Source organism: Ambystoma mexicanum, chromosome 3p (assembly GCF_040938575.1).
Source record: "Ambystoma mexicanum isolate Mex_15411 chromosome 3p, UKY_AmexF1_1, whole genome shotgun sequence".
NCBI classification, from domain to species: Eukaryota; Metazoa; Chordata; class Amphibia; order Caudata; family Ambystomatidae; genus Ambystoma; species Ambystoma mexicanum.
In genome coordinates, this window is record NC_090925.1 from 132,691,012 (window position 1) to 132,711,015 (window position 20,004).

Sequence of the window (20,004 nt, forward strand, 5' to 3'; positions counted from 1 at the left end):
GTAAGTCTATAGTTCAATAAGAGTGAGATGAAATGGTGCTATTGTAACTCTCTTCGCTTTATCTTGTAGGAAACCGAGGTTCAAGAGGCCTGCTCAGCAGGACCGGTTGGAAGTGAATCCATGCCATGATGGCACTTCATGCATGTAACAAGCAAAGCGCACAGTGCAACAATTGTTGAGGATTATTGAATTGTAATGCAGACAGAAAATCACTGACTGCAGATGATGGCTCATATGTATCTCATGCCACCATCTTATTCACTGGCACGGATGATGGCTCATAGTATCCCATGCCACCATCTTACTCACTGACGTGGATGATGGCTCATATATATCCCATGCCACCATCTTATTCACTGACGCGGATGATGGCTCATATGTATCCCATGCACCATCTTACTCACTGACGTGGATGATGGCTCATATATATCCCATGCCACCATCTTATTCACTGACATGGATGATGGCTCATATGTATCCCATGCCACCATCTTACTCATTGACGTGGATGATGGCTCATATATATCCCATGCCACCATCTTATTCACTGACGCGGATGATGGCTCATATGTATCCCATGCACCATCTTATTCACTGACGCGGATGATGGCTCATATGTATCCCATGCCACCATCTTATTCACTGACGCGGATGATGGCTCATATGTATCCCATGCACCATCTTATTCACTGACGCGGATGATGGCTCATATGTATCCCATGCCACCATCTTATTCACTGACGCGGATGATGGCTCATATGTATCCCATGCACCATCTTATTCACTGACGCGGATGATGGCTCATATGTATCCCATGCCACCATCTTACTCACTGACGTGGATGATGGCTCATATATATCCCATGCCACCATCTTATTCACTGACGCGGATGATGGCTCATATGTATCCCATGCCACCATCTTATTCAGTGATGCGGATGATGGCTCATATGTATCCCATGCCACCATCTTATTCACTGACGCGGATGATGGCTCATATGTATCCCATGCACCATCTTATTCACTGACGCGGATGATGGCTCATATGTATCCCATGCCACCATCTTACTTATTCTAGCTACAGTCTCTGGAGTCTTCCCCTTTGAAAATGAGTGAGCTTTCATTACACGCATACTGGCTGTTCCTGGCCATTTAAACTCACATACTCAGTGTGCTCCTAGTCCATCTAAGTGGTGTGAGGATGGCCTGCATCCTGATATGTTCAAACGCACTAAAGGGTTTCTCACATTGGCACAGGGTGTCAAGTTTTCTGGCCTGGATGCAGAGTGGCTGAGTATACATGACTTGGCACATGAGCTGCATCCAGTAAACAGTGTGAGAGTCATAGGCTTGGCACAGCTGATATGGTTGCCCATCCTTGATGGATACTTTGGCCATTAGGATCCATAACCTAGAAGCAAAATGTAAGGATCTAAGTACCAGGTACAGAGAATGTGAGCATCCTTGACCTTTATACACTGGGCTACTGCTTTGGATACAAAAGAAGCACAAGAACTCACTAGTCTAGGCCAGTATTTTATTTATTTATCTATTGGACATTTGTATGGCGCCTAAGTGTTTCCGTGAAAGCTTTGCCCCATGGTGTATTGTTTGCAAGTTGCATATGTTTCCCTTCCATAGGATAAAAAGTATTCCTTTGCACAAGAGCATATGCACTACAAGCTTTGGCCACCGTGGAAAGCTACTGCAATACTGCCCCTGGTGGGCAAAAGAACTTTGCAGAGAAAGATCATTTCCATTGCCTCTTTACCCTTTCTTTGCGCTTTTCTTTCTGGAATTCACGTGTACCCTTTTTGTTTCTGTAATTCTAGCTCTTACCATTTTGCTTTTTTGCTCTGTTTCTTTCTCTCTAAATCTCACATTCATGCTATCCCCGTTTGAACTCACATGTTTCTCTTTCTTTGGACGTCCACCTCTGCTTGTGTTTGTCCTTCTCTGTTTGTATCACACTCTTGCACTCCTACTCTCTCTATCTCTAAATATCCCTCTCTATTTGCCTCACTATTTGTGTATCTCTCTGTTTGCTCTTTATCTCATTCTTTCTCCTTCTCTGCCCCACCTCTTTTCTACCCTCTCTTTCACCCCTGTGCCCAGCTCCTCCCTTTTTTTCAGTCTCCTTTTAGACCCCTCTTTTCATCCTTGCCTAAGCATGCAGACTGTTATGTTGTATTACTGGGACTTATACTACGCGCCACTGCCATTTGCATGGTCTTCTGGCACTCTTGCCAATTTGAAAAAGGAGGGTGGGTTAGGTTATTTTGGAGAGAGGGAAAAGGCAAGATAGCGTTGCTGCTGTGTTGATGCATGCCGTCTAGAAGTTCCCAGGCACTGTTCACAGATATGTTTCTAGGTGGTCTGTGCCAAGGACTTAGCGACATTTGTGCCCAGATGGGTGGCTCGTGTGGGCATGGTGCTAGGGCACATTGGCCGGGCAGGTTGTATGTAAGTTGGTTGTTGAGGTGTGGAATTTGGTTCTATGTCATTTCATCGTCGGGCATTTCAAAGCCTGCAATTTAAACGTGTTTGACAGTTCATCAAATCTTTTTTTTCAGGGGGGGTGGGTCCCCCCAATCCTCCTATCCTGCACCTATTTTTACCTATACCGAACCCCCCCAACCACTTATCTGCCCTTTCGTTCACCCCCCCTAAAAAATTTAATGAACTGTCAAACACGTTTAAACAGCAGGCTTTGAAATGCCTGACGATTAAAGAACGTCGTACCTAGAATTCTGTTGTTCGATGTCTGTAGGGAGGGATTATAAATTGCTGTCTGCTTGCGGCATAGCTGATCTGCTTATGGTCTGTTTGACTGTGAAGAAGAGAGTGCAGGTGTTGGGGCAAACTTCATACCATGGGCAGACAATTAATCTATGATTTTAGGAAGTAAAATATAGTGGGGCAGTGAATAAACTGGGTCAAACCATTGAAATAGAGCAAACAATTCAGTTAAGAAGCAAAATAAAATGGGGCAAGAGTTAAAGAAGGGCAGACATTCATATGGTGGAGCAACAGTTCATCTAGACTTGAGGAGAACAATGCAGTTGGCAACAGCTCATCTAGACCTGTGGAGAACAATACAGTGGGCAACAGCTCATCTAGACCTGAGGAGAACAATACAGTGGCCAACCGTTCATCTAGACTTGAGGAGAACAATGCAGTGGGCAACAATTTATCTAGACTTGAGGAGAACAATACAGTGGACACCAGTTCATCTAGACTTGAGGAGAACAATGCAGTGGGCAACAGCTCATCTAGACCTGTGGAGAAGAATACAGTGGACAACAGCTCATCTAGACCTGAGGAGAACAATACAGTGGCCAACCGTTCATCTAGACTTGAGGAGAACAATGCATTGGGCAACAGCTCATCTAGACCTGTGGAGAACAATACAGTGGGCAACAGCTCATCTAGACCTGAGGAGAACAATACAGTGGCCAACCGTTCATCTAGACTTGAGGAGAATAATGCAGTGGGCAACAATTCATCTAGACTTGAGGAGAACAATGCAGTGAGGCAACAGTTCATCTAGAAAAGTTGAGGAGTTGAAGACAAATGTGCAGTGGGGCAACGGTTACACTGGGTAAAGTCAGGATGCAGTCAGTAACAGGAGGCATCACGCAGAGATTTGTGACTTGGCTGCAAACCTGATCACAACTCCCTTCTAAAGTGCTTTACAAGTCCTGCAAAAATGTAAGTTGGCTCATTCACCGGCAAAGGCACACGGGCGGGTTATCTCAGGCGCTGGCCCAGGTGAGCAGACAGGCGCAGGAATCACTTCTTCATAATCTTCTCTTTTTATGAAGACAACATTCAAGTATTCAAACCTCTGTTGAAGCTGGGCTGTCTTGCTTCCAAGTCAAGCGGGTTGCCCCTGAGCTATGCCCCCTCACAAAGGGGCAGGTCACTGATTCCCCTTTCAGAGAACACTGAAAGCCTTGTTATCACACATTAGTACCCGGCACGTGCTGCGCACCGGGAATACAGCGTGTGGATTGGCTCTTTTCCGAGCCATACCACACGGTATTCCTGTGTACGCCGTGCGTGCCGGGTACTCTGTTCCCGGCGAGGGGCGTTGCAGCCCCTTAGCCAATGAGGAGGGTCGAAATGGGGCAATCCCTGCTCTGAGCCTCCCCATGGCTGGATGCTGCCTTCGTCTCCTGCCGGCGACTCAGGTGCGTTTTTTTTTCCTCCACCCTCCTCCCCCGCAAACTATCCCATCCCCACCCTCCCAACCCCACTTATCTTCTTTTTTCTTCTTTTCTTGGAGCAAACGCGCTGGAAACACTTCTGTTCCCAGCGCGTCCGCTCCCGATGGCCGCCATGGAAAGGGAAAACGGACTATGTTTTCCCTTTCCCGGCGGCCATTTATTTGCAATTTTTTTTTTTTTTCTGTTTTGAAACGCGGTAGTTCATCTAGAAAGGTTGAGGAGTTGAAGACAAATGTGCAGTGGGCCAACGGTTACTTGTTAACGAGAATTAAAACACTCAGAGCTAGTTTGGCTGGTTTACAGCAGCAATTTAGCCATTATGATTCAGAAGCTGATCAGAAAGCACAGAGATAGACTCAAAGGAGCTCATTTTGGGCTCCTCGTAATGGGAATAATCAGCCGCGTAAAAGTCTTGAGTAAGGCCTTTACGCTACTGATTCCCAACACGGCTCATTTACGTCCATTTGTGTGGCGCAGAGGAAGGGCGGAACGCGATTTGAGTTTCTGACGCCTCCCTTCCGCTCTGTGCCAGCATTTGCACAAGCATGCATTTTCATGCCGGCGCAATTGCTCCAGCAAAAAGCAGGTGGACCCCATAGGAACCCATTGTAAACGCTGCTTGATATGTGTACATGGCAGGCAGCGTTTACTTCATTTGCAGGTTAGAGTGCAAAAGTTCAGGCGAAAAGGCAGCGTGCACACTTGTATGCCGTCTTTTGCCCTGCACGTATGAGCTCAGCCATGCAAATTATCAAGATTTGGCGGTGGGGTCCCGTCTATGTGCATGTTTACTGTAAAGGGTCTCTGCAGCCTAATTACAAAGCTCAATAAAACAAGCCCCAAAGAGTTCCCCGGGTGAGGTAGAGTGTTCTGGGTGGGGATTGGCAGGAAGTGGATGGGAATGGCCATGGGGGCTAGCATCGCCAATGGATGTGTAAATAACCAAACACCACCTACAGGTTGTGAGTCCCTTCTCGCATTTCATCTGTCTCCTACCTTCACTTCCCTTCACAATTGTTTATTGACTTTAGGTTTACTGCCAGTGGAGAAAATCGCAATTGGCCTCATTATAAGTTTGTCGGTCCGGGAACTACGGTACCGGTAAGCATGCCGGTACTGTAGTACCCGTACCGGCAAACTACGAGTTGTGCTCGCGGGTGCCGTTCTGCCTGCCAGGTCGGACCTGGTGGGCAGAAAGGCATCCGCGAGCACAGCATGTCGGATGCACCGGCAGCATTATAAAAGGTGCTGGTGCATCCGACCTCCCCATTCCCGTTCGGCCCTATGGGGAATGGGGAGCATCTTCTTTCCAGTGCCTGCAAATGGGCAATTACCGGGTCCGGCAGGGCCGTATTGACCCGGTAATTGCCCATTCGGCGGCGCCGGAAATTTTTGGAAGTTTGGCGGCAGCCTGCCGGTTTTACCAGCAAGGCTACCGCCAAACTTCTAATGAGGCCCAATGGCTGTCAGCAAGGGCACAAGTACAGCAAGACTTTTAGGCAGTCGATCATTAGGATGCTGCAAACTGCAGGTTGGGAGGGGAGCATTTTAACATGTGGTTGGGGGTAGGCTCAGCCTGGGGCAGTAGGGTTACATTAAAAATGAAGGGTTGTGGGAAATTCTGTCCAATCAGGAGGACCAGACCCTACTAAAATTCTGCTTCGGCTTTACTTTTCTCGCCTGCACTCTCACAAACCTTTTGTCCCTTCTCTTCGCCAGGATCAGGATAGTCAGTGGCTTTCGGGAGACAGATTTGGAGCTGCATGACTTTATAGTCCTTGAACGCCCACAACACTGTTGGCCAGGCCATCTCATGCCAAGGTGCCCATAATGTCATTCTCCTGTAGTGTCTGCGCCCTCATCACCTCCATCTCCTATGCCATTTCTCAAAGCCTACTTCAAGTTGGCTTCAGACCCATGAGAGGAACGGAATCCACACTACTCTCCATATGGGTTGACCTAAAAATAAACACAGACAACAGCACCCAGTCGGCCCTCACACTACTAGACATATCAGCCGCCTACGACACAATCAGACACACAACACTAATAAAGAGACTGGAGGAGTGCGGCATTGACAAATCTGTGCTACAATGTCTGAGATCTTTCCACACGGACCTAACAGAAAGAACACACCTACCACCTTTTACATCTAGCACTAAAAATATCACTTGTGGCATACCACAAGGAGAAAGCTTCTCCTCGCTCTTCTTCAACATCTACATGTCCCCCTAATAAAACTCATTCAAACCCATGGACTAACAGCATACAGCTACGCATACGACACCCAACTCATCTTCAAGATAACCTCTGCCCAAGACACGAATACCACCCTCAACAAATGCCTCACCGACATATACTCCTGGATGACTAACAACAATCTCAAGCTAAATCCAACCAAAACAGAAATAATGATAGACAATGCACACAGACACATCTGAGCTGGCCACCGTGCCTGGGACCCCAACTGGAGACATCGTCAGTGACAAAAAACCTCGGAATTCTTATGGACAACAGACTCTCTCTATAACCCCAAGACAACGCATTAGCTAATAAATGCTTCTATCTTCTGCAAGTAATAAGAGGGATACTCCCTTACCTCAACTTCCCACACAGAACCCTCACAATCATCTCCTTGGTGCTGTCAAGACTAGACTATGCATGCAGCCTCTACAGTGGAATGTGAGAATGCCTCATAAAAAAATGACACTGAATCCCAGACACAGCAGCAGGGCTACTTCTGAGATTAAACAGAAGAGACCACATCACACCAGCCCTGAGAAGTCTGTTCTGGCTATTAGTAAAACAAACATTTACATTAAAGCCCTCTGCACAACACACTAATCACTACACAGACAAGGAGCCAAATTTCTCCAAGCGGAAATAATCAACCGTTACCAACCAGGAAGAAACTTAAGATCGAGTAAACGACGTTCAAATAGGAACGTAAAACTATGAGAAAAGGACATTTGGAGTAACTGCATTCTCCAATTTAATAGCCAAACTATGGAACTTGGTACCAAAGAAAATAAGAACTACAGAAGAGCACTTAAAATTCAGAAAACGACTGACAGCCAGGCTATTCAACTCGCTGAGACACACATAAAAATGCATCCCCCCACTAACCATACTCTTGGAATAAAGCAAACTGGCGACAAGGTTTGGACGGACTCAAGAAATCAACAATAAAACCACCACACACCCAGTCCCAAACAGAAACTTACTAACCGCCACCTCCTTTTTCAACACCTGCATACCTCTTACGTACTACAGACGTCCAAAGGGCCAACAAAACTACACATCAATAACAGGGAAACCACACAGATGAGACAAACATTCTGACTTTGTGGCATTTGTGGTTTCCAGTGTTGTCTGGTGCTGCTCTTTCTGGCCACCTCCTCCTGCTGCATTTTCACCTTTGCCTCCTTTGCCAGATCTTCCTATTCCTCTCCTGCTCTGCCTGCATTTCAGCTGCCACTGGCTGCTCTGATTCAATCCCATCAGGATTATCACTGTTCACTCTTCCTCGGTCTCCCCTCCTGCGCCATTGAACATCTCAGGGTCCTTCATAATATTGCTGCCCGTTTTATATTCAATCTTCCCTGCTCCAAGCACATTTCTCCTTTCCTTGCCAAGCTTCAATGGCTACCGGTTAAACAGTGCATTCTTGTCCAGTCTGTTTGCCTGGTCCTTTGAAGATTACTCAACTCCTTATCTACTCTGGGTTTGATATGATATGATATGATATGATAGTTTATTTATATAGCGCCTATACACAATGTGCTTCAAAGCGCTTCAAGGCAAGGGAGAGAAGAAGGAAAAATACAATGACATTCTTACAGGCCAAGAACGGTAAGGATGTGAAATTAACTATCGTACTCGGCCTGACGACAATTCAGATAGTGCAGGGGGGGGTGGGGAGGAGACAGACGAGGTTGCTATCATACTAGTTCCAGGGACAATTCTGATAGAGTAAGTGCATAGAAGAAAGTAAGGGGAAGAGGGGAGGAGAGAACAGAGAGTAAGCAGTCATAAAGACTGCAGAAGCAAGAGGGGAGAGCAAATACAATTGCAGAAGTCAGTAGTCACACATAATGTTGCAAGCCTGGATACAAGATGAAGATGGGAACAGCATGACTCAGGGCCACCATGAGAAAGGGTGACGCACCGTGAATCAATGAAGTCCATAAAAGTCAAATCCAGCATTGGCTACAAGACGGTGATGGTGAAACCAGACTGTATCAGGACAGACTCCTGCAGAAGTAGGCTGGAGGGGGCCAGGGGAAGCAGGGTAGAAGAATCAAGCAAAACAGGCAACACCTGTGTGCGAGAAGGGTGGGGGGCACAAGGGAACATCACTGGGGGACCAGAGGGATGGGGATGGCCTGTGGAGACAGAGGGAGTAAACACATGTTGGTGCATGTTTACCTGCTGTCTGAACAGGGGGTCGGGCCCTGGAGCCTCCTGGTCCAAACAGAAATCACTAAACCCCTTTGAGATCACTCCAATCTCCTGATCATTTCTTTCTTTCTGCCCACCATCCTGCTCCTCCTGTAAGGGTGGATGCTTCCTCTCGGTCCTTCTCTCTGGAATTAGCAACCCTTGATCAGAAAGTCATTTCCTTTTCCCCTCTCTTTTTCCATAAATTACAATCCTAGTTCTTTACTTCTGACATTGGCTACTAGCCTTAACTCCCCACTCTCTAGGTCAGTGGCAGGAAGGCACCTGTGTTGACAGTATAGTTTACAAGTCGATTAAATAGGAATAGAAATCATCATCATGGGGGGGGGAGACAATAAAGTCACAGGGAGCACCGCACTTTAGCTCCTCACATACATTAGGTTGGGCGGTAGCGTTGGGTACACTTTAGAATGGAAAAGAACATTAGAATGTTATGTTATGTTAAAGGTTCTTATACCGCGCAGTGTTGCCAACTGTGTGGTCTCTTGACGCTCTGGTGGATCTGTAAAGCAAGTTAGTAGGACATAGTGGGAAAAAGAGAAAGAGAGCTGGGATGTGATGTTGGCAGCTTCAGTTCGGTGACCCCGTTCACTGAGCGCAGGTGTGTTTTTCGGTTGGTAGCCGCCATATGGTGTTGGGCGAGACTATGTGTGGTTTGTTTCATTGTTTTGTTTCGAATTGACAAACAAATCACCAATCAATTGAGCATGATCAGACAATAAAGCTTGGCCAGATTATTCAGCAGGGTGCAAGGTTTGGCATAGAGAACAGTTCCTGGGGGCCCAAGATAGACCCTTGTTTGGCATATCCCAATGCTAGAGCCAAAGCAGAGAGAGAGAGAGAGGCATAATGTTACAGAAACCCCCCACCCCCTCTATTCTTGGTTGCTCACATGCTTGTACCTTAGTATAGATCCTAGGGCGGGGAATGAGGGCGTGAGGCATCGAGGGTGCAGTCCGGCCATGGTGTGGTGCATGCTGCCTGCCTCCTGCTGACAGTCCCTGATTGATTGCCTCCATGGGACTGTGAGGTCCCAGTCAGTTGTAGTTCATGCGTGAGCCTCGTTTGGGACCCGCGCATGCGCAGGTTAATAAACCGCGCTTGTGCGGGCAGTTGCCTCCGGGACGCGTAGCAGGCAGCATCGCGTCCCGTGTCTCTCTGAGTGTGTGCATGTGCGCATGTATGCATGTGAGCCACCCGCGGCATGGGTGGCTATACAACAACTGGCGACGAGGATGGGATACCATCGCAACGTTCGCTTGATGAACACGGCGTGTTTTACATCGGCGACGCTACACGGTGGTGAGTCACGGACCCGGCGGGAACAAATCCATGGTGCCCTAGCGTCTGGTATGCAGCAGTAGCGGCTGGGAAAGGTGCTCGTGCGCTGCTCATACCACATTCACAGAATTTTTGGAACTCTGGCAGTCCTCTACAACCCAGAGGACAGCCAACATCGCAGAGCTACCGGACAAAAGGTGGCTGGACAGCACAGCTGGCAACAAGGAAGACACACAAAGCTGGAAGGGAGCAAAGGACTGCACACACGCGGCGGAGTGACGCTGCACAACGCCGCGTGCACTAGAAATAAAGGCGGCGTGCCCAGCTGCGCAGAGCGACCGGGGAGCCCGAACTGCAAAGACGTGTCCTGGTGCAGTCTGTAACTGGAGGGGGCTCACGGGCATCGGTGTGCGCATAGAGCGCACCACAACAGACTGGGCCTGCCATTATATACAAGGTGCCAGGGCAAAGGGTCTGCTCAACTAAAGTACATTTACTTTATTCATTGTGGCTTTTCCTTAGCATTTTCCTGTAGGCTTAGCACAAGTTAGCACTATTCTAGGTTATTGTATAATTCCAACCAGTTAAACTACACAGTTCAACCAAATGCTCATTTGCACTGTGCCAGAACATGAAGTAACCACACCCAATTAAAATCTCCCCTGAGCTGCATCAGTGCACTTTAAAGAAATGCGAGAAATGAAACTTAGTGATAAGGCCATCAGCTTGTTTTTTATTTCATGAGCAAGAGCAGCTTCTTCCTACTCCACACTCATCCCCTCCCCGGCTTCTAATGTCGCTGGTTGGGCCCTGGGAAAAGCGGGCGGTGCTTGTCCCTCAGGCCTCAGCCTGTCTACTCCATTGAGCATCCAATGCAACATATCATTAGTGGCTGAAAAGCTGATGAACTAATTCCCCGGGCAACATGCGGGGAACGAACTAAACAGAGGTCTGTGCTGACAGAGGGAGCCGAGACAGGGGGCAGAGCCGAAGCAGAGTGGCAGCTTGCTGCATGAGACAGATGTTGCTGCAAGTCACCCTTCTCCTTTCAGAACACTTCCCTAGAGAAGTAATGTAAAGAGAAGAGGGCCTTGCCAAAAATAGCCAGGGTCAATGGTGAACGCCTCGAGTTCCCAGAAGAACACACAGGACGCAGGGTGATGACTGTGCAGCTGAGCCTCAGGGAGCCACTCCCTGCCAGCTGTGCCATTGTTTACTTGACCGCAGATTCACGTAAAGCACGTTTTTTTAAAAACATATTGTTTTTATTGGTTTTGTTGGAAGATCAATTAATACATTATATCATAACAAAGATGCTATTATATAGGTACTCGGAAGAATGTTGCGCCTGCTACCATAAATGACCAGTTAATCCACTATGGCAGTGCCTGGCAAGTGCCTTTTGCCATGCCTACACAAAAGCACAACCTGTTGGCATTGACAATGCTTTTTTAATACATGCCGGATGTAGCCTCTGGATGGCTGATGGTTCACTAGAGGCTATCCAAGCGTAGCACTTTCCCTCCACACTAGTACAGAGATCACACTTTATAACAAATGACTCGGACTGTCACAGCCAATCTTAGTTTTGTTTCCTTTGAATTCTAGTATGCCATTTTTCATATTATAAATGTTGGTTGGACTCCAAGTCCCAGAATGCAAAGAAAAATGCATTACTAGGTGAGTTGGTCACGCTTCAAAGGAACAGGGTATTGCTCTGAAAATACTAGTGTCAACCCTCAAGCAGTATCTGGAACTCAGCTTATTGCAACTAACCATATGGAACTTCGGGGACGTATAAGGAACCTTAAAGAGCCAAATACTACTAACACCTAAGGAGAATACCTATATATATATATATATATATATATATATATATATATATATATATATATATATATATATATATATATTTTCAAAAGAACTGGCTGAACGTCAGTTATGCGAGGAGCACTCTCCTTCAAACCAGGCTTAAATAATCAGTCCGTGACCAGCATATCCATAATGGCTTCTTTATTCGTTAAAATACAGCATTGTAGCTTCCCAGAAAAGTCAACGCGTTTCGCGGCATTACTTGCCGCTTGCTCACAACACCCAAGTGCTACCACCATAGTGTTTAAATGCATAAAACTTGTCTGCCGACATAGAAATGGGACAAGGGGATCCAACGGCCATGAACATAGAAGAGGGGACTTAATTGTGTTGGTACGGCTGGCGGACATCTTTGAACAGAGCTTAATCCCTAGAAAATTAAGCTACGTTAAACCATGATTGAGTAATCATTTAAGGATTTACTTTTCGCTCAATATAAATTGTCCAACCAACAAATCCATTACATTAGTTCCTTAAAAAAGTCCCTCAACATGGTCCAATCTGCACAATCTCTTTAGATAAAGTGCCTAGTGCCTTTTTACTTAAAGTGCATAGTGCATAAATAAAGTGCCTAGTGCTAGCAGCTTACTTAAGTGCCTAGTGCTTTAGTGCATATCAGCCTCCGAGTATCATACAGTGCTTAGTGCTTTCAACTTCATATCAGTGTAGAAATCTATTTCTACTCTTACACTGAGTTACCTCCCCGGTTTTTCTTCAATGTCTCTAGTCTGCAGTAAAATCCATTCACAATAACCAGAATAAAACATACATGGTGACTAATATAAAAAGGTGCATAAAAAACCCCAAAATACACAACATATTATCAAAAAAGTGCAGTTAAAAATACAGACAATAATGGATTTTCACTTTTAAAACCCAATTATGAAAACACTTTATATCAGTCAGTCCTTATTGGTAAGAAGTGCCAGGTTGTTTTGTATATGATAATGCATGTACTAGTGCCCTAAGAAAGTGTATAGTTCTTCGTCTATGTTATGGCCTTGCGGTTGTTTTGTTTCAAAGTCCAAGATGCAACGTGTTTCTTGTTGTCAGAGCTTTTTTTCTCGATCTCCCCCTCTCGGGCCATTTTCAATTGCATGGATACCAAAGAAAGCAAAACTGTCCATATTATTTTTATGGCATTCAGTGAAATGTTTTGCCATCAGATAGTTAGCATCTTTGTTTTGTATGGCTCTCACATGTTGTTGCACCCTTATTTTTAATTTGCATTTGGTACTGCCCACGTACCACTTTTTACATTTGCACATCAGAATATATACTACATATTCAGTATCACACGTGATTTTGTAATTTATATATTCAGTTGATTTTGTTATTGGATGCTCAAAGGTGGTGCAGTTCTTTGCAAATTTACACATATTGCATCTTGTGCATTTGTTGAAACCTTTCTTCCGATTGGTCAACCAGGCACTCGTGTCCTTGGCTACTTCTTTATCCATGAAACTGTGGACCAATTTATCCTTGATTGAAGTATTTCTTCTGTAACTGATGTCTGGATGTTTTTTCAGCAGGCCTCCAATGTCCTTATCAATTGTTAAAACGTTCCAATGTCTCTGTAACACACGTTTCACCTCTGTGGTTTGACTATCATACGTGAGTATGAGTCGTACTTCCTCGTTCTCATTATTCATAGCTTTTTCTTTGTCTGCCAAGAGGATTTGTCTATCATGACTTCTGGCTTTTAAATACGCTCTTTCAATGACTTTTTTAGGGTAACACTGTTGTCGAAATCCTCTTGCTGTGATTTTGCTTTCTGCATCGTATGTTTCTAAAGTTGTGCTGTTCCTTCTTAACCTTATAAATTCACCATACGGTACACTCCAGATCAAACTCTTCGGATGCCCGCTATTAGCGTGTAGTGGCGAATTTGATCCTGTGGGTTTTCTGTGTAATTCACACGTTAGAGTTTGCTCCACTATTCTTAAATTAACATCCAAGAAAGTTATGAACGAATAACTGTGTGTTTCTGTGAATCTTAAGTTGTTCTCATTTTGGTTCAGATGCTTTACAAAATCATACCAACCAACCTCTGTCCCTTTCCAAATTACAAATAAGTCATCTATATATCAATGCCAGATAACCACAATTTCAGTAAAATCATGATTCTGTTCTGTCCATACTTCTGTAGCTTCCCAGGCCCCCATAGTCAAATTGGCATAGGATGGGGGAAATGTTGTCACCATAGCCGTGCCCTGTATTTGCCTGAAATATTCTTCATTGAAAAAAAAGATGTTGTTAGTGAAGCAGAGATCAATCATAGCTACAATCATTTGTGTGTGTTCCAGATAGTTGAGGGACCTGGTGTTTAGATATCTTTCACAAGCTTTTTTGCCGTAATTATGTTCAATTGACGTGTATAAGGACACCACGTCCATGGTTGCCATCATGAAGTTGGATTCCCAGGGTATATTGTTAACTCGCAATAGAAAATCCTTTGTGTCTTTGAGATAGGAAGGTAATGAGGAGACGAAGGACAGAAGAGGTTCATCTATGAATATCGACATGTTCTCCAACACTGACCCCACTAGGGAAACGATCGGTCTTCCTGGTGGTTTTTTACTGTTCTTATGTATTTTCGGAAGAAAATATATGGTTGGTGTGATGGAGTTGGTCGTTCGTAGAAATTTGCAATTTTCTTCAGTTAGTATGCCTTTCTGTTCCCAACCTGCTACACATTTTTTTACCTTCTCTTCTAATGCTTTTGTTGGATTTTGTCCACATTTTTCATAGCATTTTTTATCATTTAACTGTTTGCATGCCTCTTTAACATAATTTTCACGAGTCATTAGGACAATGTTTCGTCCTTTATCTGAGGGCTTAATCACACAGTTTGTCAGGTTGCAAAGTTCATTAAGGGCCATTCTGTCCTTCATGGTCAAATTGCTTCTCTCTTTGTATCTTTTGTTTCGTCTGAGTTTTTTTAAGTCCTCAATTACCAGTGTTTGGAACGCTTCTATGTTGTTGGCGGTGTTAGCTATTGTATTGAACTTTGATTTCTGTTTCAATTTGCTTTTGACTGTCCAATCTGTTCTAACGTCCAACTCTTGAAAGTCAATTGATTCCATCTCTTGACCATCATTGACTGTTCGGCCTTTTTGGAGCTCAACTAAGTCAGCAAGAGCTCCCATTTCAGAAAAGGTAATATCTGTTTTTCCTTCCGGTAATGTCTTTTTCTGTGCCTTGAAATCTGTGATGGCAAAGAATTTTTTCAGACGTAATTTTCTAATGTACTGGTCGAAATCAATCCGAGTTTGCACATAGTTATACTACTATATGTAGGAAAACCATAGAATTACTCCAGTAAAATCACATTGTGAGCTACATTTACCAGCCCAACAGAAATCCCTGCATCACAAAACTGCATTTTAGCAGTTACAGAAATAATGGATGCGCTGTGGCTGCTGAGAACATATTCCCTCCCGCAAAACTGCATTTAAGCAGTTACAGAAATCATGGCTGCTCTGTGTCTGATGAGCACATATGGGGCGAGATGGAGCACAGACATCCCGAGAATGGCTGCATTTATTTTCTTCATGTGCACCAAAAAAGAGAAGGATTCCAAGGCAGAATGGCTCTGCGCTGCTATGCTGTCAGCTCAAAACTTCAAACTGCAAAAGAAAATGTTCTGCGTTTAAAACAACCTTGCACTGGTGCTATTTTCATCTTCAAACATCACCACGTTTGGTTCCAGTAAAACACAGCCATGCCCATCTATACTCAGAATGAACATCATCCTATAAGGGCCATTCCTCCCTGAACGGCATTGTGGTGCCAAATAAAGTCTATGAAAAGCAGGAATTATATTTCAGGCCGCATTCAACAATTACTTTGGAAACAAATTAAACACACGCACAGCATTTCAAAGAAGCTCTCTCTCTCCTTTTCCTGATGTCTGTTTCAAAGAACCAATTTCTTTAACATATCCCCGTGGGTAGAAATTGACCAGAGTTATAAAAGCTGACTGAAAACAAAATGCGAGGAATGCCTCATTTTTAAATGGATACAAAAATAAAATTAACCTGTGTTACTGCTTTACACAGAAATAAAATGACATTATGACAGCTAAATAAGAAATAATACTGTAAATGCCAGAAACAAAACTGTATATTTTGGGAAGCCGCAAAAATACAGGTGTATTTTACTCTGTGTATTTTACTCTTCTCAGCACAAAGAACTTCAACAGCCTGGCTGGAGCTCAGGCATTCCTGTCAGACCAGTTTGGCAAGGCAGGCACTTTGAAGATATCCAGCCCCTTGGGAAAGGAAGTCCCTTTACAAATGTGAAAGGACCAAGGTGTGGGAATTTGAGACCTCGTCAGACTGGCCAGCACTTTTGCAGCCGGGGACAATGGATCAAGGGGTACTGGCCCTATCACAAGGAAGTGTGAATTCCTTTCACACCTCTCCTCAGCTTCCATTGCCTGGGATGAAAGAGCGTCATGGGAACCCTGTTGTTCAGTTGACTAAGGGAAAAACATTTGGCTTGGAAAGACTGTCCACTTTTGGGAACAAAGCCAGCCCATTGGAATTAAAAGACGTTTTACATTAAGACATTTATTTCAGTAATCTAAAGAAGCAGTAATGTGAAATTATGACAGCTTTAATGTAAATTTTGCGCCATTAAAATAAGACTATGTGGGTTATCCTAGCATGTGGGGGACGTGAACGGCATTAAAGAGGCATTTCTGAAGAAAGCGTACATGACACAAATGTATAAATGTAATGGAATCAAGCCCGACAATGTTAGGCTCATGTGTAGCCATTTGTATAATTTTAGGTAACATGTTGTTCAGAGAAATGGCGAAAGACTGCCAGAAGGACAAAACAGCATCACACAAACTTGGGATTTGGGACGTCATATTCTTTGTAAAATATGGGGTCTGCTTTTCTAATTTTCATGATGACAACAATTGTAAATATAAGTGTTTTGTTTCATAACTGATTTTGGCAAAAGTAACGGTGCTATAACAATGCACATCATAAAACACACACCCTAAAACTGATGTCACTTCCGGGGGCCAATCTGCTTACAGGGAGGCGGCGGCAGCATCCACAGGCTGACCTATCCTATCTTAGAGGTATGTCCAGGTTATTTCCGCCCATATAGTAAAGGTCCTCTGATGTCATCCTGCTTATAAAAGGAGGAAGCATAGAGAGAGTCAGGACATTCAAAAATCCAACATTCAAAATCCAGAGATCCAGATATTCAACATTCACCCTACAAGATTCCAGACTCCAGTGCCAGGCCAGGGGCAGCTGATCCAGATCCATGCAGAACCTCCTATCCAGGCAGGACAATTATCCAGAACTAAACCCTACAAAAATCCCAATAATTCAGGGAGAAAGGGGGAAAGGCTGCTGACCCTTTGAGAGAATCCAGTGACCAGACCTGTCTTTTCCCAACTGATGCACCCCGATGTCCACTGTGACCAGACCCTGGTTGCCCCACTGTTCCCTTGAAGGATAGCCCGCCGCTGCGCAGTGACAGATCCTTGTCCCGCTGTCCAGAGACCCGGTTAGCTGTCTGAACTACCCAACCCAAGTGTATTTTGTAAGTATCACCCCTCTCCAGTAACCAAAAAAGCTGCTTACACCTCTCTGTTACCTTGCATTCTGTCCAATCCTATAAGAAATCTTATAAGTACCCTAGTAAATTCTTAAATTGTCAGAATCCTCTGTGTATCCTGTCCTTAGAAAAATCTGTGTTAGTCTCCATGTGTAGCTTAATTCTTTCCCAATCATCTCAGTCCGTTGTATAAGTCCTTAGTACTGTTTTGAATAAATTAATTAATTTTCCATAGAGATGAACGTGGCGTGAATAGGTTAACCTTGCAAATTAACCTCCCTGCCTACTGTGTCTTTCTTTAATAATATAGCCACTAAAATATAGTTGCAGTAAAACAAATCATTTTGCTAATAAAACAGAGTTTGCCTGTGAAAGTGTTTCCCTTTTAAAAATCCGATTTTTCCCTTCCTTTCAAAAATACCACACTGTCTACCATAAAGAGTCACCCTTTCACTTTAGTATCATACCTGTTATGTGCCTTTGTACCTCATCAGTAAAACAGATTTTCGATTCTGTCTGTTTAGCTAATTTCTGAAGTTGTTTGCTCGTTTTAAACCAGTGAAAACTAAATAATTGCAATTTTGCCCCGTGTGATTTTTGCTGCACTGTTTCCTTCCCAAAGTCAATTTTCCCACTTGTAAGCATGTTGTTTAGTCCCTTGCCTTGTAGCTTGTAGGTTTTCTTGCTTCTTTAGTACAGCCACACAAATTCCTATCTTATCCATTCAACCGCACATGTAAAATAACCATTCAGTAATTCTGAGTGCCATTTTGCTCAATTTCAATATGATTTTGGCCTCCCATTCAGGGGTGGTGGGTCGGATTTTCAATCTAATTTTTGGCTAGTATACCTGACTCCTTGCTACCCCTCTCCACCAACACAAAGCTTGGTTAACAGGGGTTTGAGGGAGTGTTGCAAGGGGAATACACAACCATGGTGCCATTTGAAAAAAGTATTACCCAAAAAGTAATCTTGCTTTCATTCATTTATGCATTGATATGTCTGATATTAGAAAGTTAAATTAAGTGTATCCCATTTTACTGTGTAATTATCACCACAATGGTGATTGCTGCCCTATATTGAATCTGTTTGATTTTCATTTGAATTTTAAAAATAATAAATATTTCATTATTACACACCGGCCTGGTTCATGGTCCATTGCGACACGGGGTGTACGTCAAGGGTGTGTGAGACAGATTGGCTGCCTTCTCAAAGCTGAATCTGAAATAAATAAACTTGAAAGCGTTTTTTATTGTGCGCCACATCCCTGGCCAGTAGAAAGAGTCCTGGTCTAGAGTGTGCCATATATTTATAAATCCGTGACACCATGAAGCCACAGGCCTCAGAATAAGGAACAAAGAGATGCAGATTCCGCAGCACAAAGCAAAAGGCCAGTGCTTGCAACCAAGGACAAGGGCGGGTGGAACATTCCTGGCTCTCATGGCAGGTTTCCACCTGCAAAATGACAGAATAAATCCTCACTAATTGCAGACAAAAATTAAGCTCAGTTCTGCCGTCCTCACCCACATGACGCAGCCAAGCCAAACAATAGCCCTTTACCCGTGGTGGGAAGAGAAGTGGTTCCCAGCAAAGATAGAATTGTTACATGTGTTGCCCAATGAACATTGCAACCTGCAGGCACTCTCCCAGGCTATGTGGCTATACCAGTGGCAAAAATTGGGACACACAGTCTTTCTCATTACCTTGAGAAGGTACACGAGCGCTGTGAACAGAGCAGGGTCCCAGGCCTGGGGGGACCTGCTCCAGCCAATCAGAGAGCACAAATCCTGGGGTGGTGTGTAATGGGGCAAGGGCCAAAGGCTATCCTGCAGCCATGCAACAATGTAATAGATTGTTTTGGGGAAGTCTCAGAAAAACCCACCTGACATGGAAGAACCAGTGTGACAACTCATATAGGGGACACATATAGGTAATAGTACCCACGTTACCCAATAGAACACACGCTTAGATTTTTGGGGAACGGTTAGGAAGTGTGATATCATAATAACATAAAAGCTTGTGACATGGGCTCAGGGGCTGTGATTGCTGGAGAATTTTGTTTTCCTGTATGATCCCTGTCTGTTTGGAAAATAAAGGACAGTTCTGACTTGCCCTTGGCTGAGTCCTCCATCATTGCCGGGGGAAGGTTCGTTGGGCCATGGGTACTCTGCTGAGAGGTGACTGTAGCGCGAACCCTGGTCTTCTGGAATACCCTTTATAATGTTAACACACTGAATACAGAGGACAGGTTAGTAACTAATTAGTTTGAAATGTCCAGGCATATTAGTAATAATAGAATAACAATAATGACAAATTTACATAGAGCACTTTATGCGGCTTCCTTCCGCTTTTAAGCACTGTAATGCGAGGTTTTATTATTGAAATGATTATGATTATTATGCCCTGCTGTGAATCGAGTTTGTGGGGTGCTGGCTCCTTCCTGCTTTACCCATGACCTATCCACCAAGCTAATGACCATTCTCCAGGCCATACTCCCCATTTATAGTTTTTTCTTGACTTTCCCCAGTTGTTAATACAGTACAGTACTGATGTAGGCCAAGGATTCCCAGTTGATT

General features: G+C 44.3%; 1 protein-coding gene across 1 annotated transcript in view; it reads left to right on the forward strand.

The window, feature by feature from the left end:
* LOC138579824 (GATA zinc finger domain-containing protein 14-like) overlaps positions 1-20,004 on the forward strand; it is a 60,304-nt gene that overhangs the window by 8,507 nt on the left and 31,793 nt on the right. The window contains exon 2 of the mRNA XM_069650051.1: positions 3,033-3,533. Within this exon, the coding sequence (XP_069506152.1) occupies positions 3,033-3,533 (501 nt within the window). The remainder of the gene's footprint in view (positions 1-3,032; positions 3,534-20,004) is intronic.